This window comes from Sitophilus oryzae, unplaced genomic scaffold (assembly GCF_002938485.1).
Source record: "Sitophilus oryzae breed Bouriz unplaced genomic scaffold, Soryzae_2.0 scaffold_1515_pilon_pilon, whole genome shotgun sequence".
Lineage (NCBI taxonomy): Eukaryota > Metazoa > Arthropoda > Insecta > Coleoptera > Curculionidae > Sitophilus > Sitophilus oryzae.
In genome coordinates, this window is record NW_022146187.1 from 936,631 (window position 1) to 955,539 (window position 18,909).

The window sequence follows — 18,909 nt, forward strand, 5'->3', positions numbered from 1 at the left end:
TTTTTAATGGCACTTACTGGCAGTAGTAGGCCTTAAGGTTGTATTTGATTTTTAAATGGTGTAGTATAAATTCGAAATTTTTTTTTGGATATCGGTTTGTGTTTCTGGAAACGTTCTTTACTTAACTTGTATAATTTTTCTATAATTAGTATTAGTTTTTGACAAGCTTTATGTCAATTTTTAATAAATGACATCTAGAAATAGACCTCGCCAAAATTATATTCGATTGTTATTCCCAGCAGTCTTCAATACCGTTTTTTTTTCGATCATTCGGTATTTAGTATGTAATATCCAACGTACTTTTCCCTTAACTTTTTTTTCAATCATTATATAAATCTATTTTGATTTTACACTTAAAAAATCATCTTTAACAACTAAAAATCCTAATAACAATCAGTATGATAGAAAAAAAAGGCCTCCAGTTGGCTTAGAAATGAACATCGATGACATTCCCCATATAATTTTACATATAAAATGACAGCGATCTTCATTTCATAGCCATCGCTGACGCCGTTTTTTTTTTCTCGATCATATGGTATTTCACTTATGAACATTTTTCGTAATTGAGGCATCTTTAATTTTTTTATATATCTTTTCAACAAATTAATCGCATTTGTATACTTGGTATTTGTATACTTGGTTTTAATAATTAAAAATTATGAGCAAAATATTCAATAAAACCAAACGTGACGAAACTACCTTAATGTAATTCATTACTTATAACGGTACATTCCAAAACTGTGTGATTTACTAATACATATTTCCAAAGATTTTCTCTATTTTACCTTTCGGCACCGCACTGATGTAACATAGCCTTACTCACCTTCGAAATGAAACTTCTAGGTTTAAATCGTCTCTATTTTTGCAAATTAAGCAAGTTCGCACCATTGTCTTATTGTTTTATCAATAAAATCACTAAAACAATACCACAAAACACTAAAATATCTGGAAATCACCTCGTAAAACATTTCGAAAAACTACAACACATTGGCAACGCCGTAGAGCAATTTATGAACGAATTCGAACTGGATGTTTTGTTGGCTGCCTAAATTTAGGAGCGAAGATAGTAAAATGCGTACGTTTTCGGCATCAGCTGGCGTTGCGACGTTGTCGATTGTTTTATGTTAAATTTCTTAATTTCTAAAAATTATAATTACAGAAGATTTAAACCTTTACTTATTAACTTTACTACCTTTAATTATTATCGGTTTAAAATATTCTATGACGTAATCTATATTTGGAATTATGGAATTCCTGGTTTACAATGTGGGTTAGCTATCCCCGTACGTATACGTAGGTAAGATTTCATTTTAAATGCGGCCGGTAGTGGAAATTTGGCATACATGCAATTTTCTAAGGCAATGATGGATTACGCCAAAATGTAAGTCGCCGTGTCTAATTTATTTTGATGTCATTGGTTCAATGTTTTCGCATTTCTAGAAAACTGGAAGCCATTTCTACTTTTGGTGGACCAATCGTATTGATTCAATGAAATTGAATAGTGCTTGCCCGTGAGAACAAGCTGGAACAAGCGTTCAGTCGCATCGAGGTATTTTTCGGTGTGTGTTTCTGTTGAAGTAAGTAAATCAAAATGTCGTTTAAATGGAGGGATTTCCATGTTGCAAAATTTCTGGAGTCAAAATGCTATTCACTCATTCTTAAATGGTTCTTATAGGCATCTGAGTCACCTGTTGCCAATTTCACTAATAGTTTTACTGAAGCGCCTTCATTTTTCCGTTTTAAAATCCATGGCTTGACCCACCAACGACGAGGTTTTCTTTGTTTCCTGTTTTTGATTGTGTTTATTAAATGTTCACACATCATACGAACGCCAGCACGCACAGTTTTCTTCTTGGCAACAATTTTTAAAACTAGATTGGATGTTCAATATTCTTGAATCATATGGACGAATTTTCCATTTATTTCTATGTTCAATGGTATAGATTCAATGATATTGATCAATAAAATTGACTAATGAGAACCCGCCTTTATCTGTGATTCTATCCATAGAGAAAGCTTAATATTTAGCTTATAAAACAATAAACAATCAACTTTTGATTTCTAAGCACAATTTCTCTTGACGGAAGATAATCAAAGGCCAAATTGATATTTCTCGCAAATTTTAGTGGAAAAGTTAAAAGCTTGATAACTTTTTCTAGTAATTGAAAATGTCTACCACTAACTTTGACGTTGTGAATGCTTAGATTGAAATTAAAGTAACAAACTTCTACGCTAACTGAAACCACTAATTTATTCCACTAATTGCGAGGTTCTGAAGCTTCGTTCATAAATTAGTGGTTTCAATAACTATTGTATATTAGGCTAGTTATTCAAATCTTAATATGGGTTCATAAAATATCTAAAAAAAATCGCGTTTAAGATTTGGGTGCCTGTGTTTCTTTATGGCAAAAATATGAAATGTTATATTAGTATCACAAATGATCTTTGACAATAAGCTTTGGTAAATTGTGCCCAATGAACTTATTTTGGCTCCAAAAATACGTACTAGTTCTATGTCCACTGAATATTGGGACATCCTGTATATATTTTACAAGTATTTACTATTCTTAAAAAACTACAATAAAGGAGTAATTCTTGTCGTCGAAAACCAAGTGTCACTAAACCAAAAAGGTTACGTGATAACTAGACACTATTAAAACGCGTCATAAGGAGAAAAAAATTAATTACAAAAATAATATACTAGTCAAAATTAATAACTGTAGTTCCTATTGTGTAGCCCGAATCCAGTGGGCAGCATACAGAAGCACATGGGAGCGCGATGGGGAATTAATATGGCTGACTTGATTTCCGGTTTATTAGTCGGTTCTACAATAATTATTCTCTAATCCACGGCCACACAGAAAGCGATTTTTGCGTTTTTTACGTAAAGCGTCTTTTGCGACTCAAACAAAATAATAGGATTGTATAGGATGGCCCGACCAAAAGTGTGTAGCGTTCGGCGTGTCTCACTTCAAAAAGCTTGAAAAACCATGTCCTAAAATTGCATTAGCAACTAGCAATATTTAATAGTCTATTATATAATTATAATTATTTATCATATTATATTATTATAATTATAACACACAAGTAACCACAAAACTACAAAATAAAAAATCTATACACAAGTAAACTAAAATTCCTAAAATAAATGGTAAATAATAATTATTATTTTTACACACACCATTGACACTAGCAGTAGATTGCGTTTAATATTCCCCATTCCCCATTCATTTCCCCATTCAAGAATCGATCCCAGATTTTATCCTCGTCTCTTCAACGCTAACCGCGCCGATCTCGCTTACCTCTTTTTCAAATGATTGATTGTTGAACGGGCCGCGAAATCCACGAGCTTCTTACGAGCTTGCGATGCTACTAATCCACAACTTTATAGAAACTGGAGACCTGCCGCTTCTTTTGCGTATTTTTAATGGACACAAATCGAAATAAAAGCTTCAAACGGTAAAATCGCAAAAACGCTTCACACGCAAAAATCGCTTTCTCTGTGGCCGTGGGCTCATACAATGCTATTCAACACGTCTTGCTTTAAAGCAAGACTTGGTGAAGTGGTGACACAACAAAATAAAAATCTAAAGACAATAAAAACTTTTGAAAATGCCCCAAAATTAAGGACGAAACGTCAAGATGATTAAAGAAAACTATGTATTTATTTAACGAACCTCAACCCAAGAAAATATGAATTATTTATAGTATATTATTAAGAATATACCGGGTGCGTCTCAAAAATGGCTCACCCCTATAACTTTTTTTTATTTTTTCAGATAAAAAATGGAGATTTGGTATGTTAATATATGACATAAATTAGGATTGATTGACGTATTCAATTGTTTTCTGACACTTCCTGTTTCGCCGGAAATGACTACAACTTTCGATTTTTAAATGGTACCCTCGGTTTTTTGTTGCTTTATTCGATAGAAACTGATACTCTGAATAGAATGACATATCATATGTCAACTTTGACATTTTCGCATATTGTTTATTTGAAATTATAACATGCGGTTCATAATGATAATTTGGCTCGAAATACCAAGTGTGTGGTATCAAATTATTCGTAAAAGAATGCTTTTTCCAAATATGCTAATGAGCCATCCTCGTTCCATTTGAAAAAATTGAGATGTGATTAAAAATACGATTTGGGCATCTTTTAACCAGCCAGGACAAGACACGAATAACATTAGACGATCAAATCTATTTTTCCAAGGCTCCTTGATTAAAAATTAGTGTTTTTAACAAAGTCATGGCACTCTAGATTGAAATTTAAAATTCAATTTTGTTTTAAACAAAAATGTCAAAAATTGACATATGATATGTCATTCTATTCAGAATGTCATTTTCTATCGAATAAAGTAAAAAAATACCGGGGATGCCATTTGAAAATCAAAAGTTGTAGTCATTTCTGGCGAAACAGGAAGTAACAGAAAACAAGTGAATATGTCAATCAATCCTAATTTATGTCATATACTAACATACCAAATCTCGTTTTTTTATCTGAAAAAATAAAAAAGTTACAGGAGTGAGCCACTTTTGAGACGAACCCGGTATAAACAAGGATATTATATAGTTACATATCAGTAAAAAGTCGTTCCCTTATATCTCTCATTTCAAACTGAGATCTACTGCATGCTGTACAACTACCTATTTTACAATAATTTTGTGGAATTTGCAATAAAGTCACTGTTAGTTTAATTTCCGAAACAATATATTCTTCGACATTTACTTCTAGTTTAAGTGACACTTGGTCAAAAGCAGCAAAAACAACATTCGTATATTTTGTGAAACCAATACTTATATTTAAAAACTTACTTGACTTACTTGGAGTTTCGGGAGTTTCATGAATCAACGTAGAAGAGTATACAACGCTGTTAGGTGCCGAGCTTCCTCCTTCCTTGCTTGGACTCACGACTTTCATGTTAAAACTACCATCGTGTCCCGAACTTTGCTGAATAATGGTAGCTACAACTGGAACGCTGATCTGAACCACCGAACCTGTCGTCTTGGATTGACCTACTTTATATATGAGGGGGTTCTTTAATATTGCAAAAAATAAATATCTTCTTTGGTTAAAAATTAAAAAAAATGCTATAAATTTATCCAGAAATGTTTTGTTGTGGAGATCAAGTAGTTGGTTTAGGTTCAATCTTTTCTCTGTGCCATTTAACAGAAAATAGCAGATTAAATAATAATAGAAAATTACTTTCTTTTGTAATATTCACACACCGTTCAGTTTCCGTTTTCGCAGACAGCTTAGCAGCGCTGATAGCACTCGATTCCACAAAAATCCATTCTAGATTAGCAAATTCTAGCAATGTTACGTTGGCCAGGGTACCGGGGCATATGTGTTTCAAGAGAAACAAAAAGGCAGTTGAAATGGCCAAAAAAGACTCATCAATGCCATTCATAGACCCAGAACCCTTCTGCGGTGCTGCAAAAGCAGTTACAAGAATGGTCACAACAGTGGGTTCAACAAATCTCTAGAACCTGGGTGCCATATCGCCGGTACATGAATGCATTAAACAAGTTACAACAGTGACACCTTAGACTACTGTTAAGAATCAAATGGTACCACTATGTCTCAAACATATCGGTCCTCGAAAAAGCTAGCTGCGAGAGCGCTAAAGTTATGATTACTAAATTCCGCTTAAGATAGGTTTGTCACGTATGCAGGATGCAAGAAAACCGCCTACCAAAATCTCTTCTTTACGATGAGCTTGTAGACGGTAAGAGAAAACCGGGTAGAGAACTCAAAAGGTATAAGGATATTTTCCATGAAAACTTAAAGGGGATAAGCATGTAGAATCAGTGAGAGGAAGCAGCGCACAATAGAACGCAGAACATAGGGGAGGACAATTGTAAACTCTGTTAACAGTTAACAACAACCAAAAAGTAAAGACGCAACAAAGCAATGAGATTTTTGAATGTGCGAGTACGGAAGAGAGATACTATCACATATCGGGCTTTTCAGTCACAGAAGCGTGTCAAATACTCGTCAGCGAGTAATGGCAGTAAGTAAATAAGCCAGGGCAGAGAGGTGCGAAGAGGTTCGTAATAGAACATTCGCCAACATTTATGGCAGACCTGGTAAGCAATAACAGGAAAACTGGCAGAGCTATTGTAGTGGATCTACTAACAGAACATTGTAAGATTAATAAGGATCTAAAGTTGATGGGATGTTCTTTGTATTAGACAATAATAAACCAATGACAAAGAGCTATATGGAGGGTTAAGTGTTAAGTCTCCAAGTTTTTAAGACTCTTTGAAATGGTTAGGGCTAGAGATTAGGAGAGGACAAAAGATCTGAAATGGTCGCAGTGGAACAAGCCGCCACCTCAAAGAATCTAATCTACTATTTGTTCAGGAATCGTTCACCGCCTGTTCACTGTTACGTCATCATTATTTCTCAAATATGAGTTTTAGGATGTGTCTGAGATCAGTTCATATTGTTTAAAACATTTTAAGTACGTTCCTATATTATTGATTGAGGCGAGTTCCGTTTTTTTCGGCATTTATTCATTTTTTTGTTGAACTCTTCATCAGTTACGATCCTTTTAATTCCAATCCTTTAGACTATTGCAATTCCTATTTCTAAAGCATCAGCAACTCGGTATATTATTTAAAAACGCTATCAACAGTAACAATAAATTTTTAATTTTGACATTGATCGATGTCCGTCAATCGTCAATAAAATTATAACTCCAAATCAAATAACAATGACAATTACTAAAAAAAAGAATATGCAGTAATTTACGAAATATCGTAATGACGTCACCAATCTCTTTCATCTGGTTATTAAGTGATGCGAGTTCGACGTGATAATATATGACGTGACGGTGAACAATGCCTGAACAAACTATAAATCTAGTGACAGAGCCTTTACCATACCCCAAATATCTAGTCATGACCAATTGTCATGCTGCCTTGTAGAAAAAAAATTACTGGCTATTAAATTAAGAAAAATGTGTTAGTTGTCGGAAAAAAATGATGTCATCATATAGTAAAGGGCTGTTATATTAATAAATATAAAAAACAAACCAAACCAAACCCGTATGAACAAAAGAGTTCGTCTACATCTTTAGAGATGTGCTGCAAAAAAGCATCTAAATGTGATTTCATTTCACGATATAATTCATTTCCACAAATAGTATAGGGAAATTGGAACAACTTTCGTTGCACGTCATCAATGACACCATGCGTCGTCTTATGGAGTTTTCTGGTGGTCGTATTATGATGTGCAACGAAAGTTATTTTAATTTCCCTTTTCTAAGAATATCTAGTAAGTATAGACGTCTTCATATATTATGAAAAAATATCCAGGAGAGTTTTAAAATAGAAATCCAAGGTTTCATTAGTGAGTGGTTTATTGAACTCACCACGATTCTCTTTATCGCCGTCACTACTACCCGCTTCTTCACCTTCAACCAGTTTGGGCTTGATAGAAATATGCCCTGCTTTCTTCAAGTCCTCTGCAGTAGCAGGCACCAGCATATGACGTTCGCCAGCGACCTCTACGCGCACTAAAACGGGAATTCCGGACAAAGGCCGCAATAAAGCAAAAGGTGTAGCACCAGATTCTAATACGTCTCTCATTGCTTTTGTGCGGATGGGATTTACAGCTACTGCATTCATATTACTGAAAATAAATAAAATATATGCATATATCCTGCCGCGAGATATCGTGTCCGTTCAACGAGAAGATCCCTGAGTGACAGTTGTGTCTGTCATTTTAATTCACAGGCAATGATCAATGGCTAGTACTTTCCGGGATACAGCCAAGCAGTTACAAGAATTAGTACAAGAATTCTTACTGGGATACCCTGTGCATATCTAGTTTATTAATCAAATGGTTTAACACTTTTTGTTGTATTTATGTAAATTATTATGATGTGAAAAATATTTTGCAAGTTATAGATTTGTGATGTTGAGTTTAATAGATATGTGGGTGCGTAGTGGGTGGTATAGTGTTTGGTTTGCGTATAATGCTGGATAAATATACTGTAGTCTCATGATGTCGATGTCGTCTGTAATGCATGAATATGAATATACAGGGTGGCCCGAACTGTATTCCGGAAACTGCGGCAGTATATTCTGCAGATAAAAATAAATAAAAAAGTTCGGATAAATGTATGTCCTAAAATGCTTAATTTTGGAGATACAGGGTGTAGAAATTTTATTTTAATTTCGATTTTTTTCAAATAATTTCTAAAGTAACGTTAATATTTGAATGAAAATTTGTGGCTGGGAGTTTTTTGACATGATAAATTTGATTTTGATGTCAATATGACTCCTATTTGTAGGGGGTGCCACCTACATGTGTTTTAACTGTTTTGAAGAGTAATAACTTTTCGTCCGTACCGGTATAAAACTACTGAGTGAAAAAATATGCATCTCCGTGATTTTTTACGTAAAAAATATGTCTTGGTAAAAATCCCTACGAGCAACCGTTCTCAAGATATTAAATAATAATAGCTCCCGTATATAGCGTTTAACGCCTTGGATGTAGCAAGGTACAGCTTGCCATACTAGAGCCGTTCGGTATACAAGGAAGGTAATGCACCTCAGGATTGTGAATCCCAAGTACTCATTTAAGGCTGAGTCGACCTAGGTACCCAAACTATTTTTATTTTAATAAAAAATAGTCGGCTGATGAAATGCCGGGTGTGGGATCTCTCAAGATATTTAGAATGGAAATAGTCAATATATATCATTATTCACAAAAAATAAATATGTTGAGTAGATGCGATAGTTATTTGACCCAAAATGATAAATTTGGGCACTTTTTATTTTTTTTAATTAATCATAATTTTTTCTTCGAAAAAAATGATGATAAAACAGTTTCTGTTGAACTTTTGGCACAAAAACATTTCAAATTTATGATTTCAGTCTAATAACTGTTTAGTCAATATGTTTAATTTATGTCAATGATATAGATAATTTCGATTCAAAATATCTGGAGAACCATATTACTCGTAGCGATTTCTACCAAATGACCTTTTTTACGTAAAAAAAAGTCGCAAATGTATATTTTTATTATTATTATTTTTTACTCAGTAGTTTTATACAGGTACGGATGAAAAGTTATTACTCTTCAAACCAGTCAAAAAATATGTATAGGTCGCGCCCTCTACAAGTAGGAGTCACATTGACATCAAAATCAAATTTCTCATGCCGTTACTTCAGAAATTATTTGGAAAAAATCGAAATAAAAATTAAATTTCTACACCCTGTATCTCCGAAACTAAATATTTTTTAGGATATACAATTATACGAACTTTGTTACTTATTTTTATCTGCAGAATGTGCTGCCAAAGTTTCCGGAATACAGTTCAAACCACCCTGTATAACTAATTTAGAGTCCTTGGCCTTTTTATTCAAAGTTAAGAACAAATTAATACTTACTCGAAAGATTCGTCTTTCTTGCACACCACTCCATGTCTAAAATGTTCGTGCTGTCTTAAATTGGCCCTTTTCGAGTAATAGTTGCCACAAACCCGACAAATGTAGCGCGGGCTTAGGTCTCCTTGTTGGTGAGCCTGAAATAAACAGAAAAAAAACATTAGAAACGCCGCTCTTCAAAACCAACCGTTTTGATACACATATCCGATCCTTTTGGCTTCTACTTCTACCTTGATCTTGTGGCACATCAGGTTGGACATTTGGTTAAATCCTTTTCCGCAAGCGTCGCACTTGTACGGCCTCTCGTTCGTATGTGTGAAAATGTGATTACGCAAATTACCTAAAGGATAAGCGGAAAGGAATATAAGATATAGGAAAAAACGGATTATTTGGTAAATGGAAACAGTATAAGCTTAATGGCAGGGAAAAAGGAGGTTCATAATAATTAACCTGTATAATGTAAAACTCAGGCATAAAGTAGTTACATAATCTCCAATTCCTTTTTTATTAAATACACTACCAACACAACTTATTAATTAAATATAACCCTATAACTAAAACTATAATTTATCTAAACTCCCCGGCACAAAATTCCGCCACTCTATATATACATAACTTTTTATTTTGTAATCCGATTTTTATAATTATGGTATTAGCACAGACTACCCTATACCTAAATTAGTTTGTGGTATTTAGGCCAGTTGCCAAGTATTAAAAAATAGCTTATGGCGGGAGCAAATCCGGACAAAATAAATTTACTAGAATAAATTTTATTTTGTTTAGTTTAGTGTAAGGAACAACGTGTTAAATTTGCACCACCCCCAAAGCCCGGATTTGGCCGCCATCTTGGAAAAAGTGTCTAAAATTCTTTAGTGCAAAAAATGTACAGACAGAAATTAAAGAAGAGGAAAAAATCTATAAAAAACGTTCTATGTACTTTTTCCGTGCGACGACCCGTTTCCAAGTTATCTCGGTTTAAACGCGCTAAATATATTATAAGCAGTTATTATTTCCTCTATTCTAGGCAGCTTTTGTCTTTCCGAGAACCTTACTCTTTTTATTTCTCCGCGCATTTAGTGGCTGCGACACCACATCCGCATTATACACACAAGGAAAAATGTAATTCGTTAAAGTTTTACAGCAAGAAAAAGAATTATTACAGACAGCTGCACAAACTTTCAAAGATCCAAACGCATCCCCAGAAGATATAGAAAAAGCTGGAGAACGATTGCTTCTTCATCTATATGGATCCTTCATCTACATCAATCCTAGCACCATTACTACCGACCAAAGACGCAGCTCGCTTGCACTCCTTCCGTACGTACAGTCAGATACAGCTATGGTATGGGAATGAAAAATTACCTCTGGATTGGGGATGGGAAAATTCAAAGAATGGGTTGATGCCCTTTGCTACTTCCCAAGATGCAGCTCCCCAAGAATTATTAAATATGATTTCATGTTAATGTGCCAAAGGTTGTAATACATCTTGTAGTTGCCGTAAAGCAGGTTTGCGTTGCTCAGTAATGTGTGCACTTTGTCGGGGCAAATCATGTTCGAATAGTTTGGAGGTGGCAAAATTAGGCGAAGATGAGTAGGTGGACAATTTTCCCCCTCGATAAAGATCAACGAAAATAATATTCTGCACCTTATGAACCAGATCCGGAATATGATACAGATGTGGAAGACATTCAGGAAGACTATATTGAACAGCCAGTAACATCAAAAAAACGAAGGAACTCTGATGAACCTTCCACCTCAAAAAAAAAACTAAGTTGACGACATGTGGATTTGGCTTATTGGAAATCGGGAGCCCACTCAAAAAAAACGCGCCAGGTACTTTACCTCAAGGCAGCTCCCTGAGAGATAAGGCGGTTAAACTTGATTTTCCACCAGTCGCGCAACAATAAAAATTTAGTCCGTTATTGCGGTCATAATGCAAATTGCGTTCTTCCATTATGACCGCGACAGCAGGCTACTGCCAACCAGTAGCAAACGTTTTTAGGCTTTATGTCTCGGGGGTGCCGCTCAAGCTGGTGTGGAAACAAGTACAGTTAACCCCGGATATATTGAACACGTACATTATATGAAACTTTAGTTTTGTTTTCGTAAAATTCGATACTTTGGGTAGTCGCACGAAAAAAACCCATACAATGTTTTTTATAGAGTTTTTTCTCTTCTATAATTTTGGTCTCTACATATTTTGCACTAAAGTTGATAGAAATCGAGTTATTGACAAATAATAAAAAATAAACCGAATTTTAGCTAATTTTTCCAAGATGGCGGCCAAATCCGGGCTTTACGGAGAGTGCAAATTTAATACGTGCTTCTCGACACCAAACTAAACAAAATAAAACTTATTCCAGCTTGTCCGGATTTGCTCCCGCCATCGATGCACTTGCCGACTGGCCTAATTAGTTTGTAGATATATTTGTTTTTATTATTTTAATGGCTTATATATTTCGGTCAGGTGGGTTTATACCGGGGTAAATCAAAACTTCGGGGACATACTGTATGAATATACAGGGTCCGGCAATCGTGCGTCGGGCACCTGTAGCTCCTAGAATAAAAAGTGCAAACGCCCACCACATTCCCTTTACGTGGTATAGGGAATAAATCAGTTTAAGTGAAAATTTTCAGTTTCAGAATGAAAGAATACTACTAATAATGGCTAATTTAAATTTTCCGCCAGCCAGAATGTGCGATAATGTCTTACGATACGTTTTATACCTATCTCTTTCTTTTTCATATAAAGCACACATAATAAAGAAAGATAGCAATAAAGACGTACGTCCTGCCATGGTCCTGCTAATTGGTTTCAAAATTGTTATTCTGAGTTGCGCTACTGGAACGCGGTCCCACTCTTTACCATGAGATTTGTCAGTCTCTTTTTATTTGTTTGTCTATGGTTAGTAGCTAATTTCAAAATCGACATTAGTTTATGGACTTTATTTAACGGTTTACTTTTATTTAATTTACCTACAATAGTTTAAAAAGTAAGAATTTATTATTTTATCAAGAAAAATAAAGAAGTAGCTCTTTGATTTATATTACGATGACTTGTAGATATATTGGATTTTCTATAAAAGAGCCAATTAAGGCAAATTTATTTTCTTCGCTTCCAATGACAGGTTTCTGCCTAATAGGTTTTTCATATACTACACTATCAGCTCTGCGAAATGGGAAAAGTAGTTTTTCAAAGAAAGAATATTCCTATTTGGATATTGGCCTATTTGGATATCTTTCAGCATAAACCCTTCAGACCAACAAGCAATTGTCCTCACAAAATAAAATCACTAGTAACATATCCATTCCTTCCGCCAGCAGATATTTCATTTTTCTTGATAAAATGATGAATGCTTACTTATTAACCTTATTGTAGGTAAATTAAATAAAAATAAGCTGTTATAAATTTAAATAAAGTCCACAAACTAATGTCGATTTTGCAAATAGCTACTAAGTGTCACTAGAAAATTGCCATGGCAACACCAGCCATCTTGATTACAATTTTATTGAAAAATCGCTTGTTATTTAAAATCTGAGCCAGATAGGTATAGGAAACCCTAATATAGATTGAAAGAGCATTTAAATCTGCTTCGACTTATTCAAAAAAATACATAGTGTTGTATTTAAAATAAAGAAATTTTTATGTAAAATAAATATTTAAAATAGACCAGCAATTTTTGATAACCCTGTATACATTTAAGGAAGCAATATTTTTTTTAGTAAAGTGTATTTCATTGGCTTCAAAGTCAGTACAAGAATTAACTCTGAAAAGTAATGTACAGGGTGTTGACAAACATTTTTATTATAGCATGCATATTTAAATATCTTTAAATATCTCAAAAACTAAAGCTTTTAAACATATTAAACCCTTATAATAAATTCCTTATTTTATGTCCAAGAATCCAGAAATGAAATAAAATACCGGGTGTCTTCCATAAGAAAAAATATAACTTTGGTATGGATCTTAGTTCTGAAACACCCTGTACATTTCAAAATAATTTTAAATTATGCACATTACCTCTCTCCATATACCCACAAAATATTTTGTTTCTACATCTTTCCGTTTTTGTATAATCAACCAAGGCGAATGAGGTGCGCCACCCTGTATATTTTCAGCCTTTTAAAAAAATATATTAAAAATACAAGATATGTCCTGAAATCAAAACTATATTAGGTATTTATTTTAGATGGTCTGTATTTACTTTGCTATAAATATGAAAATCGTAAATCATACAGGGTATTCAAAATCCTACGTCAAGTTTTCTAAAATATAAAATAACTTTTCTTGTTTTTTTTAATTGTAACAACAACAGCCTGTATATTAATGTTTCAATCGATAGATAATTAAAAATTGAACATTTTTTGTTATTAGAGTATTTCAAAATTGTTAACGGTTTCGCAGATATTCACGGTTTTATATTTCTTATGGCATTTTCCACAGTATTTTTTTATCAAAGCCACCCAATGACTGTTCTTTCATATTGAAAAGAGCCATATCGAACAATACACGCAGTATATCTGCGAAGCCGTTAAAAATGTTGATATACTTTAAATACAAAAAATGTTTATTTTTTAATTCTGCATCTAATAAAAAAATAATATACAGGGTGTTCCATTTAAAAAAAAACAAGGAAAAATTATTTTATATTTTAGAACCTTTAGCGCAGAATTTTGAACATCCTGTATGATTTAAGTTTACGTAATTTATATATAAATTAAATACCTAATATAGTTTTGATTTCAGGACAGTTCTTGTATTTGTAATAATTGTTTAAGGAAGGTTTAAAAATATATATTTTTTATTTATTTATTAATATCTCTGAAATTATCGAAATATATTTACTCATATCTTTAAATTATGTAAGTGGAAGGTAGTCTCAAAGGAAGTCAAAAATGCAATAATATACAGGGTGTTCCATTTAAAAAAAAACAAGGAAAAATTATTTTATATTTTAGAACCTTTAGCGCAGAATTTTGAACATCCTGTATGATTTAAGTTTACGTAATTTATAGGTATATAAATTAAATACCTAATATAGTTTTGATTTCAGGACAGTTCTTGTATTTGTAATAATTGTTTAAGGAAGGTTTAAAAATATATATTTTTTATTTATTTATTAATATCTCTGAAATTATCGAAATATATTTACTCATATCTTTAAATTATGTAAGTGGAAGGTAGTCTCAAAGGAAGTCAAAAATGCAATATTATACAGGGTGTTCCATTTAAAAAATCATCCCGATCAACTCACTCTTGTTTGAGCCACCCTACAGAAGTTAAAATATTTTCCTGAAATACATCCCTGTACGTGCTTTAGGTTTGCACTTATACGAAATTCTCAGAGTGGCTCAACATTTTTTTTTAAATACGACATCCTGTGACATTTAACCGCTCATGTTATATTTGTCAATACGTAATAAAACTTGATTAGAAACTCCATTTTTACTGAATGACTGTCAAGCTCAAAAAATTCAAAGGTATAAAAGCCTGTTAAAAGTGAAAATATAAAAATTCATATATGACAAAATAGTGAATAAATAATAAATCCCTAGTTCTTTAAAAAAATAATTGAAAATTGAAAACAATAATATTAATAATTTTTTTTTATTTACTAAACTAAAATATTTTCTTGTTTGCTTTGCAGCAATAATAACATATTACTGAATAATTAAACAAGTTAGTATTAATCCTAAAGATCAAATATGAATCACATCCACACTTCGAGTTTGACAAAATGGTGAATGCGCCTTTTTTAAAAATATACATAAAAATTGGCGCCGGGAGGCACGTATAGCCGCCCATACTTGATATTTTTTTTATCTCAAAAACTGCGACTTTGACTGATTTTGATGTTATTACAAATTTTGTTGCAAATATTATTCTTATGTATATATTCTTATTATAATCTTAAATTGAAAACCGCGTTTCGCTAGCTAGTGTAATTTTGAAGTTACGATTTTTTAAAATTTTTAACACCCTCCCATACCCCTTACCAACCCCCCACCCCCACAAAAAACTAATGGCCAGATTCTCGGGTGCCACAGTATTTTTGTGCCAAATTTGGTTAAAATCGGTTTAGCGGTTTTTGAGTTATCGTGTTACAGACGGACAGACAGACAGACACCATGAAAATATTTTGTATTTAGGTCATTTATGACCCAAATAACTCATTTTGAGTGAAATTAAAAAACTTTTTTTTGCCGATCTTAATAGCCTACCATACCTATTGGTATGATCGGCTAAAAATGGTAAAATCTGTCCAATGTTAGACTCATTGATACCAACAATATATTTTTTTTAAATAGGATACCCTACCTGTAACATTTGACAGCTCATGTCATATTTGTCAATACGTAATAAAATTTGATTAGAAACTCCATTTTTTCTGATTGGCTGTCAAGTTTAAAAAAAATCAAAAGTATAAAAGCCTGTTAAAAGTGAACATATAAATCTCAAAATTCAAATATGGTGAATAAATAATGACTCCCTAGTTCTTTAAAAAAATAATTGAAAATTGAAAACAATAATATTAATATTTTTTTTATATATAAAACTAAAATATTTTCTTGTTTAAGCAGCAAAAATAACACATTAGTAAATAATTAAACAATTTAGTTTTAATCCTAAACACAGATAACATGAGATCATATGAATTACATCCAACAATTCGAGTTTGACAGAATGGCGAATGCGCCTGTTTTGAAAATATACATGAAAATATACAGAAAATGTTCATTATTAATTAAATAAAAAATCAACCATTGTTTATAAATTTATAGTTATAGTATCGATAATAAAACAAAATATCGAAAATAAAAAAAAATAAAAAAATTCCGTGTATCAACATTTCGCAATTGTGATAATTTTTCAAATTGATTCTGAAAAATAATTTAATTTTTGTTTTGAAAAAATTACTTTCAATAAAAGATGCAATAAATAAGATTTGCAACATAAATAAATTTGATAATTGAAAGGTATTTTAATTTTAATTATAAGCCAAACCAAAAACTTTGATTAAATTACCAGGATCTTAATACTAAATATTTTTGTGACTTGTATCATCTTTACTATAGTCTGATGATAATCTAAGAGACAGCAATCAGTCTATCAATTAAAAAATAAGTACTTGTCTTAACTTTAAGACGAAAAATGTTAAAGTAAAATTTCAACAATGACTTCCAAGTAGTTGAAATTTATTTACAGTCGATAATTAAAGCCACACGACACCATGTTGAGAAAAAAAAATCTCTAATAGGCATCGTTGCAATTTCATGTTGATTTCAGCAGTGGGAAATGCCTTGAATCCTTTGAATAAGAAGACTAAGGAAGGAACATCATAATGCTATCCATGTATTCATGCATGGTGGACAGAAAGAGGACTCTAGGGTGGGGATCCTTGACAGTTCTGTTTGACGATTCATTTGACACATTTGAATTTGATTTGAAATTTTGTGAATTTGTCAGTCTTTACGGAGCTTATTTTATGTTATTTATTATTTATTCTACTACTGATAGTTGTAAAATAGTAGTAAATCTAGATGGAAATTGTGGCCGTTAAATTAACAGTGACACTATCGCCATTTATCGAAAAAGACTCTAAAATAGTTGGTTGTGTAGCGTGCGGTAGATCTCGGCAAAAATCGAGTGAAATAATGGAACAAGTTTTCGCTAGTAAGTGACTATACAGGGTGGCCCATCGAAAACGTTCCGCAAGGCATAACGGCCAGGGTAATTTTTTTTTTCAGAAAATTCAAAAACACGTCAATTTTGTTTGTGAGGGGGACAACTTTTGTCCCAAAAATGATTGCAAAATCTTCAACCCTCTAAGCGGGGGTGTCATCCCCCAATGTTTTTCAAATGGACAGGGGGGTCAAGTGGTACCGCAATGAAAAGGGCTTTCTATTCTCTATACTTTCCCGCTTCGTTTTTGAAAATCGGCCGAGTCGTTGAGAAAATATGAAAGTATGAAATTTGAAAAGTTTATTTAAACATTTATCAGAGTAAATGATAAGGATAAATTCCTTCAACCAATTTGCTGTTTTTTCTTATTATTTCTAGATGTTTACGCCTTTTTTCACTTGCCACAAGGTTAAACGATCAAGTACTATATCGATAATGTGCTCATAGTTCGGGTTAGACGCCAAAGGCCGCGCCACTAACACAGTCTTCAAAAATTAACGTTGATCGGTCTCTCTCACTTTAGTTATTAATGTTCTCTCTGACACCCCCGCTTAGAGGGTTGAAGATTTTGCAATAATTTTTGGGGCAAAAGTTGTCCCCCTCACAAACAAAATTGACGTGTTTTTGGATTTTCTGAAAAAAAAATTACCCTGGCCGTTATGCCTTGCGGAACGTTTTCGATGGGCCACCCTGTATAGCATACATACGTGTAGTAAACCGATCATTTATGAAATTCACTTAAATTAACTAATTATATATTTATTCTTGCATTTTTGCTTTTATTTACTACTTGTCAAAGATTAGATGTCAAAGAATTTAGATACGTCAATTTGACTTACATATCTGCTTCAGTAGCGTATCGGATGTTTGTGTTAATAAATAATTATTAAAACTTATCTATTTTTATTATAATAAAATGTTTTTATAACAATTTTAATAACTACCAACATTTATTCACAACGTAAAATAAATAAAAAATTATTGAGTCTACCCCACGTCTACCCTACATCATAGCTTTACATTTTTTAAATAAAATTAGAACGGCACTGATAAACCGGAATTTAAGTCCGCCATATTTGAGTCCCATCGCGGTGGACGTAAGATTTTTGATATGCTCCTTCCTTAGTCTTCTTATTCAAAGTTAGAATCAAGAGTGGCAATATTATAACAATTTATCAAACGTCCATTGATTGTAACAATTATTAATCTTAGCCTCCCTCAATAACACTCAAACTAGTCGCCAATAAAAAATCAAAATATAATAATTGTTGGTTTATCTTACCCTTCTGATGAAACGACTTGTTACAAATAGGACAACGGTGAGGCTTGATATCACTGTGAGTCTTCCTGTGAGAAATCAGCGTGGAGATGCGATTAAAATTCTTGTTGCATACCTCACAAATGTAAGGCCGTTCGGTTGAATGAATCGCTTTATGTTGAGATAATGTCGACAACTGACGAAAAGCTAGTAAAACAAATTAGTATTTTAATAATAATTGCACTCACAACTTGAATAAAAATAGATTTAGATATACAGGGTATCCCAAATTTCCGTGGAAATAGTTTACCTCTATACAAAATTGCTTCGTTTGTCCCAGTGGCGGACTAGGGGGGGGGGCGGAAGGGGCGGTCCGCCCCGGGCCCCGTCTTTTAGGGGGCCTCCTAATCTTAGGTATTTTTTTATTTAACTGACAAACAAGGCCAATATGTGTTCAGTAGTTATAAAGCAGTTTGTAGTAACCATACGTATACGCCAACTAATAAACAGTATAAATGGAAGTAGATATTTACTTAATTATCAGGCCCCAGTAATTGTC

At 32.9% G+C, this 18,909-nt stretch overlaps 1 protein-coding gene across 5 annotated transcripts in view; it reads right to left on the reverse strand.

Moving 5' to 3' along the window:
• The window catches only part of LOC115878484 (zinc finger protein 436-like), a 53,393-nt gene that overhangs the window by 9,977 nt on the left and 24,507 nt on the right, over positions 1 to 18,909 (reverse strand). For 3 of the 5 annotated variants that reach the window (XM_030895005.1, XM_030895001.1, XM_030895004.1), the window contains 5 exons: positions 18,375 to 18,557; positions 9,639 to 9,748; positions 9,412 to 9,545; positions 7,386 to 7,645; positions 4,822 to 5,025 (listed from right to left, as the gene is read on the reverse strand). In XM_030895005.1, coding sequence (XP_030750865.1) covers positions 4,822 to 5,025; positions 7,386 to 7,645; positions 9,412 to 9,545; positions 9,639 to 9,748; positions 18,375 to 18,557 — 891 coding nt within the window. The remainder of the gene's footprint in view (positions 1 to 4,821; positions 5,026 to 7,385; positions 7,646 to 9,411; positions 9,546 to 9,638; positions 9,749 to 18,374; positions 18,558 to 18,909) is intronic. The other 2 variants (XM_030895002.1, XM_030895003.1) reach the window with 2 other exon arrangements.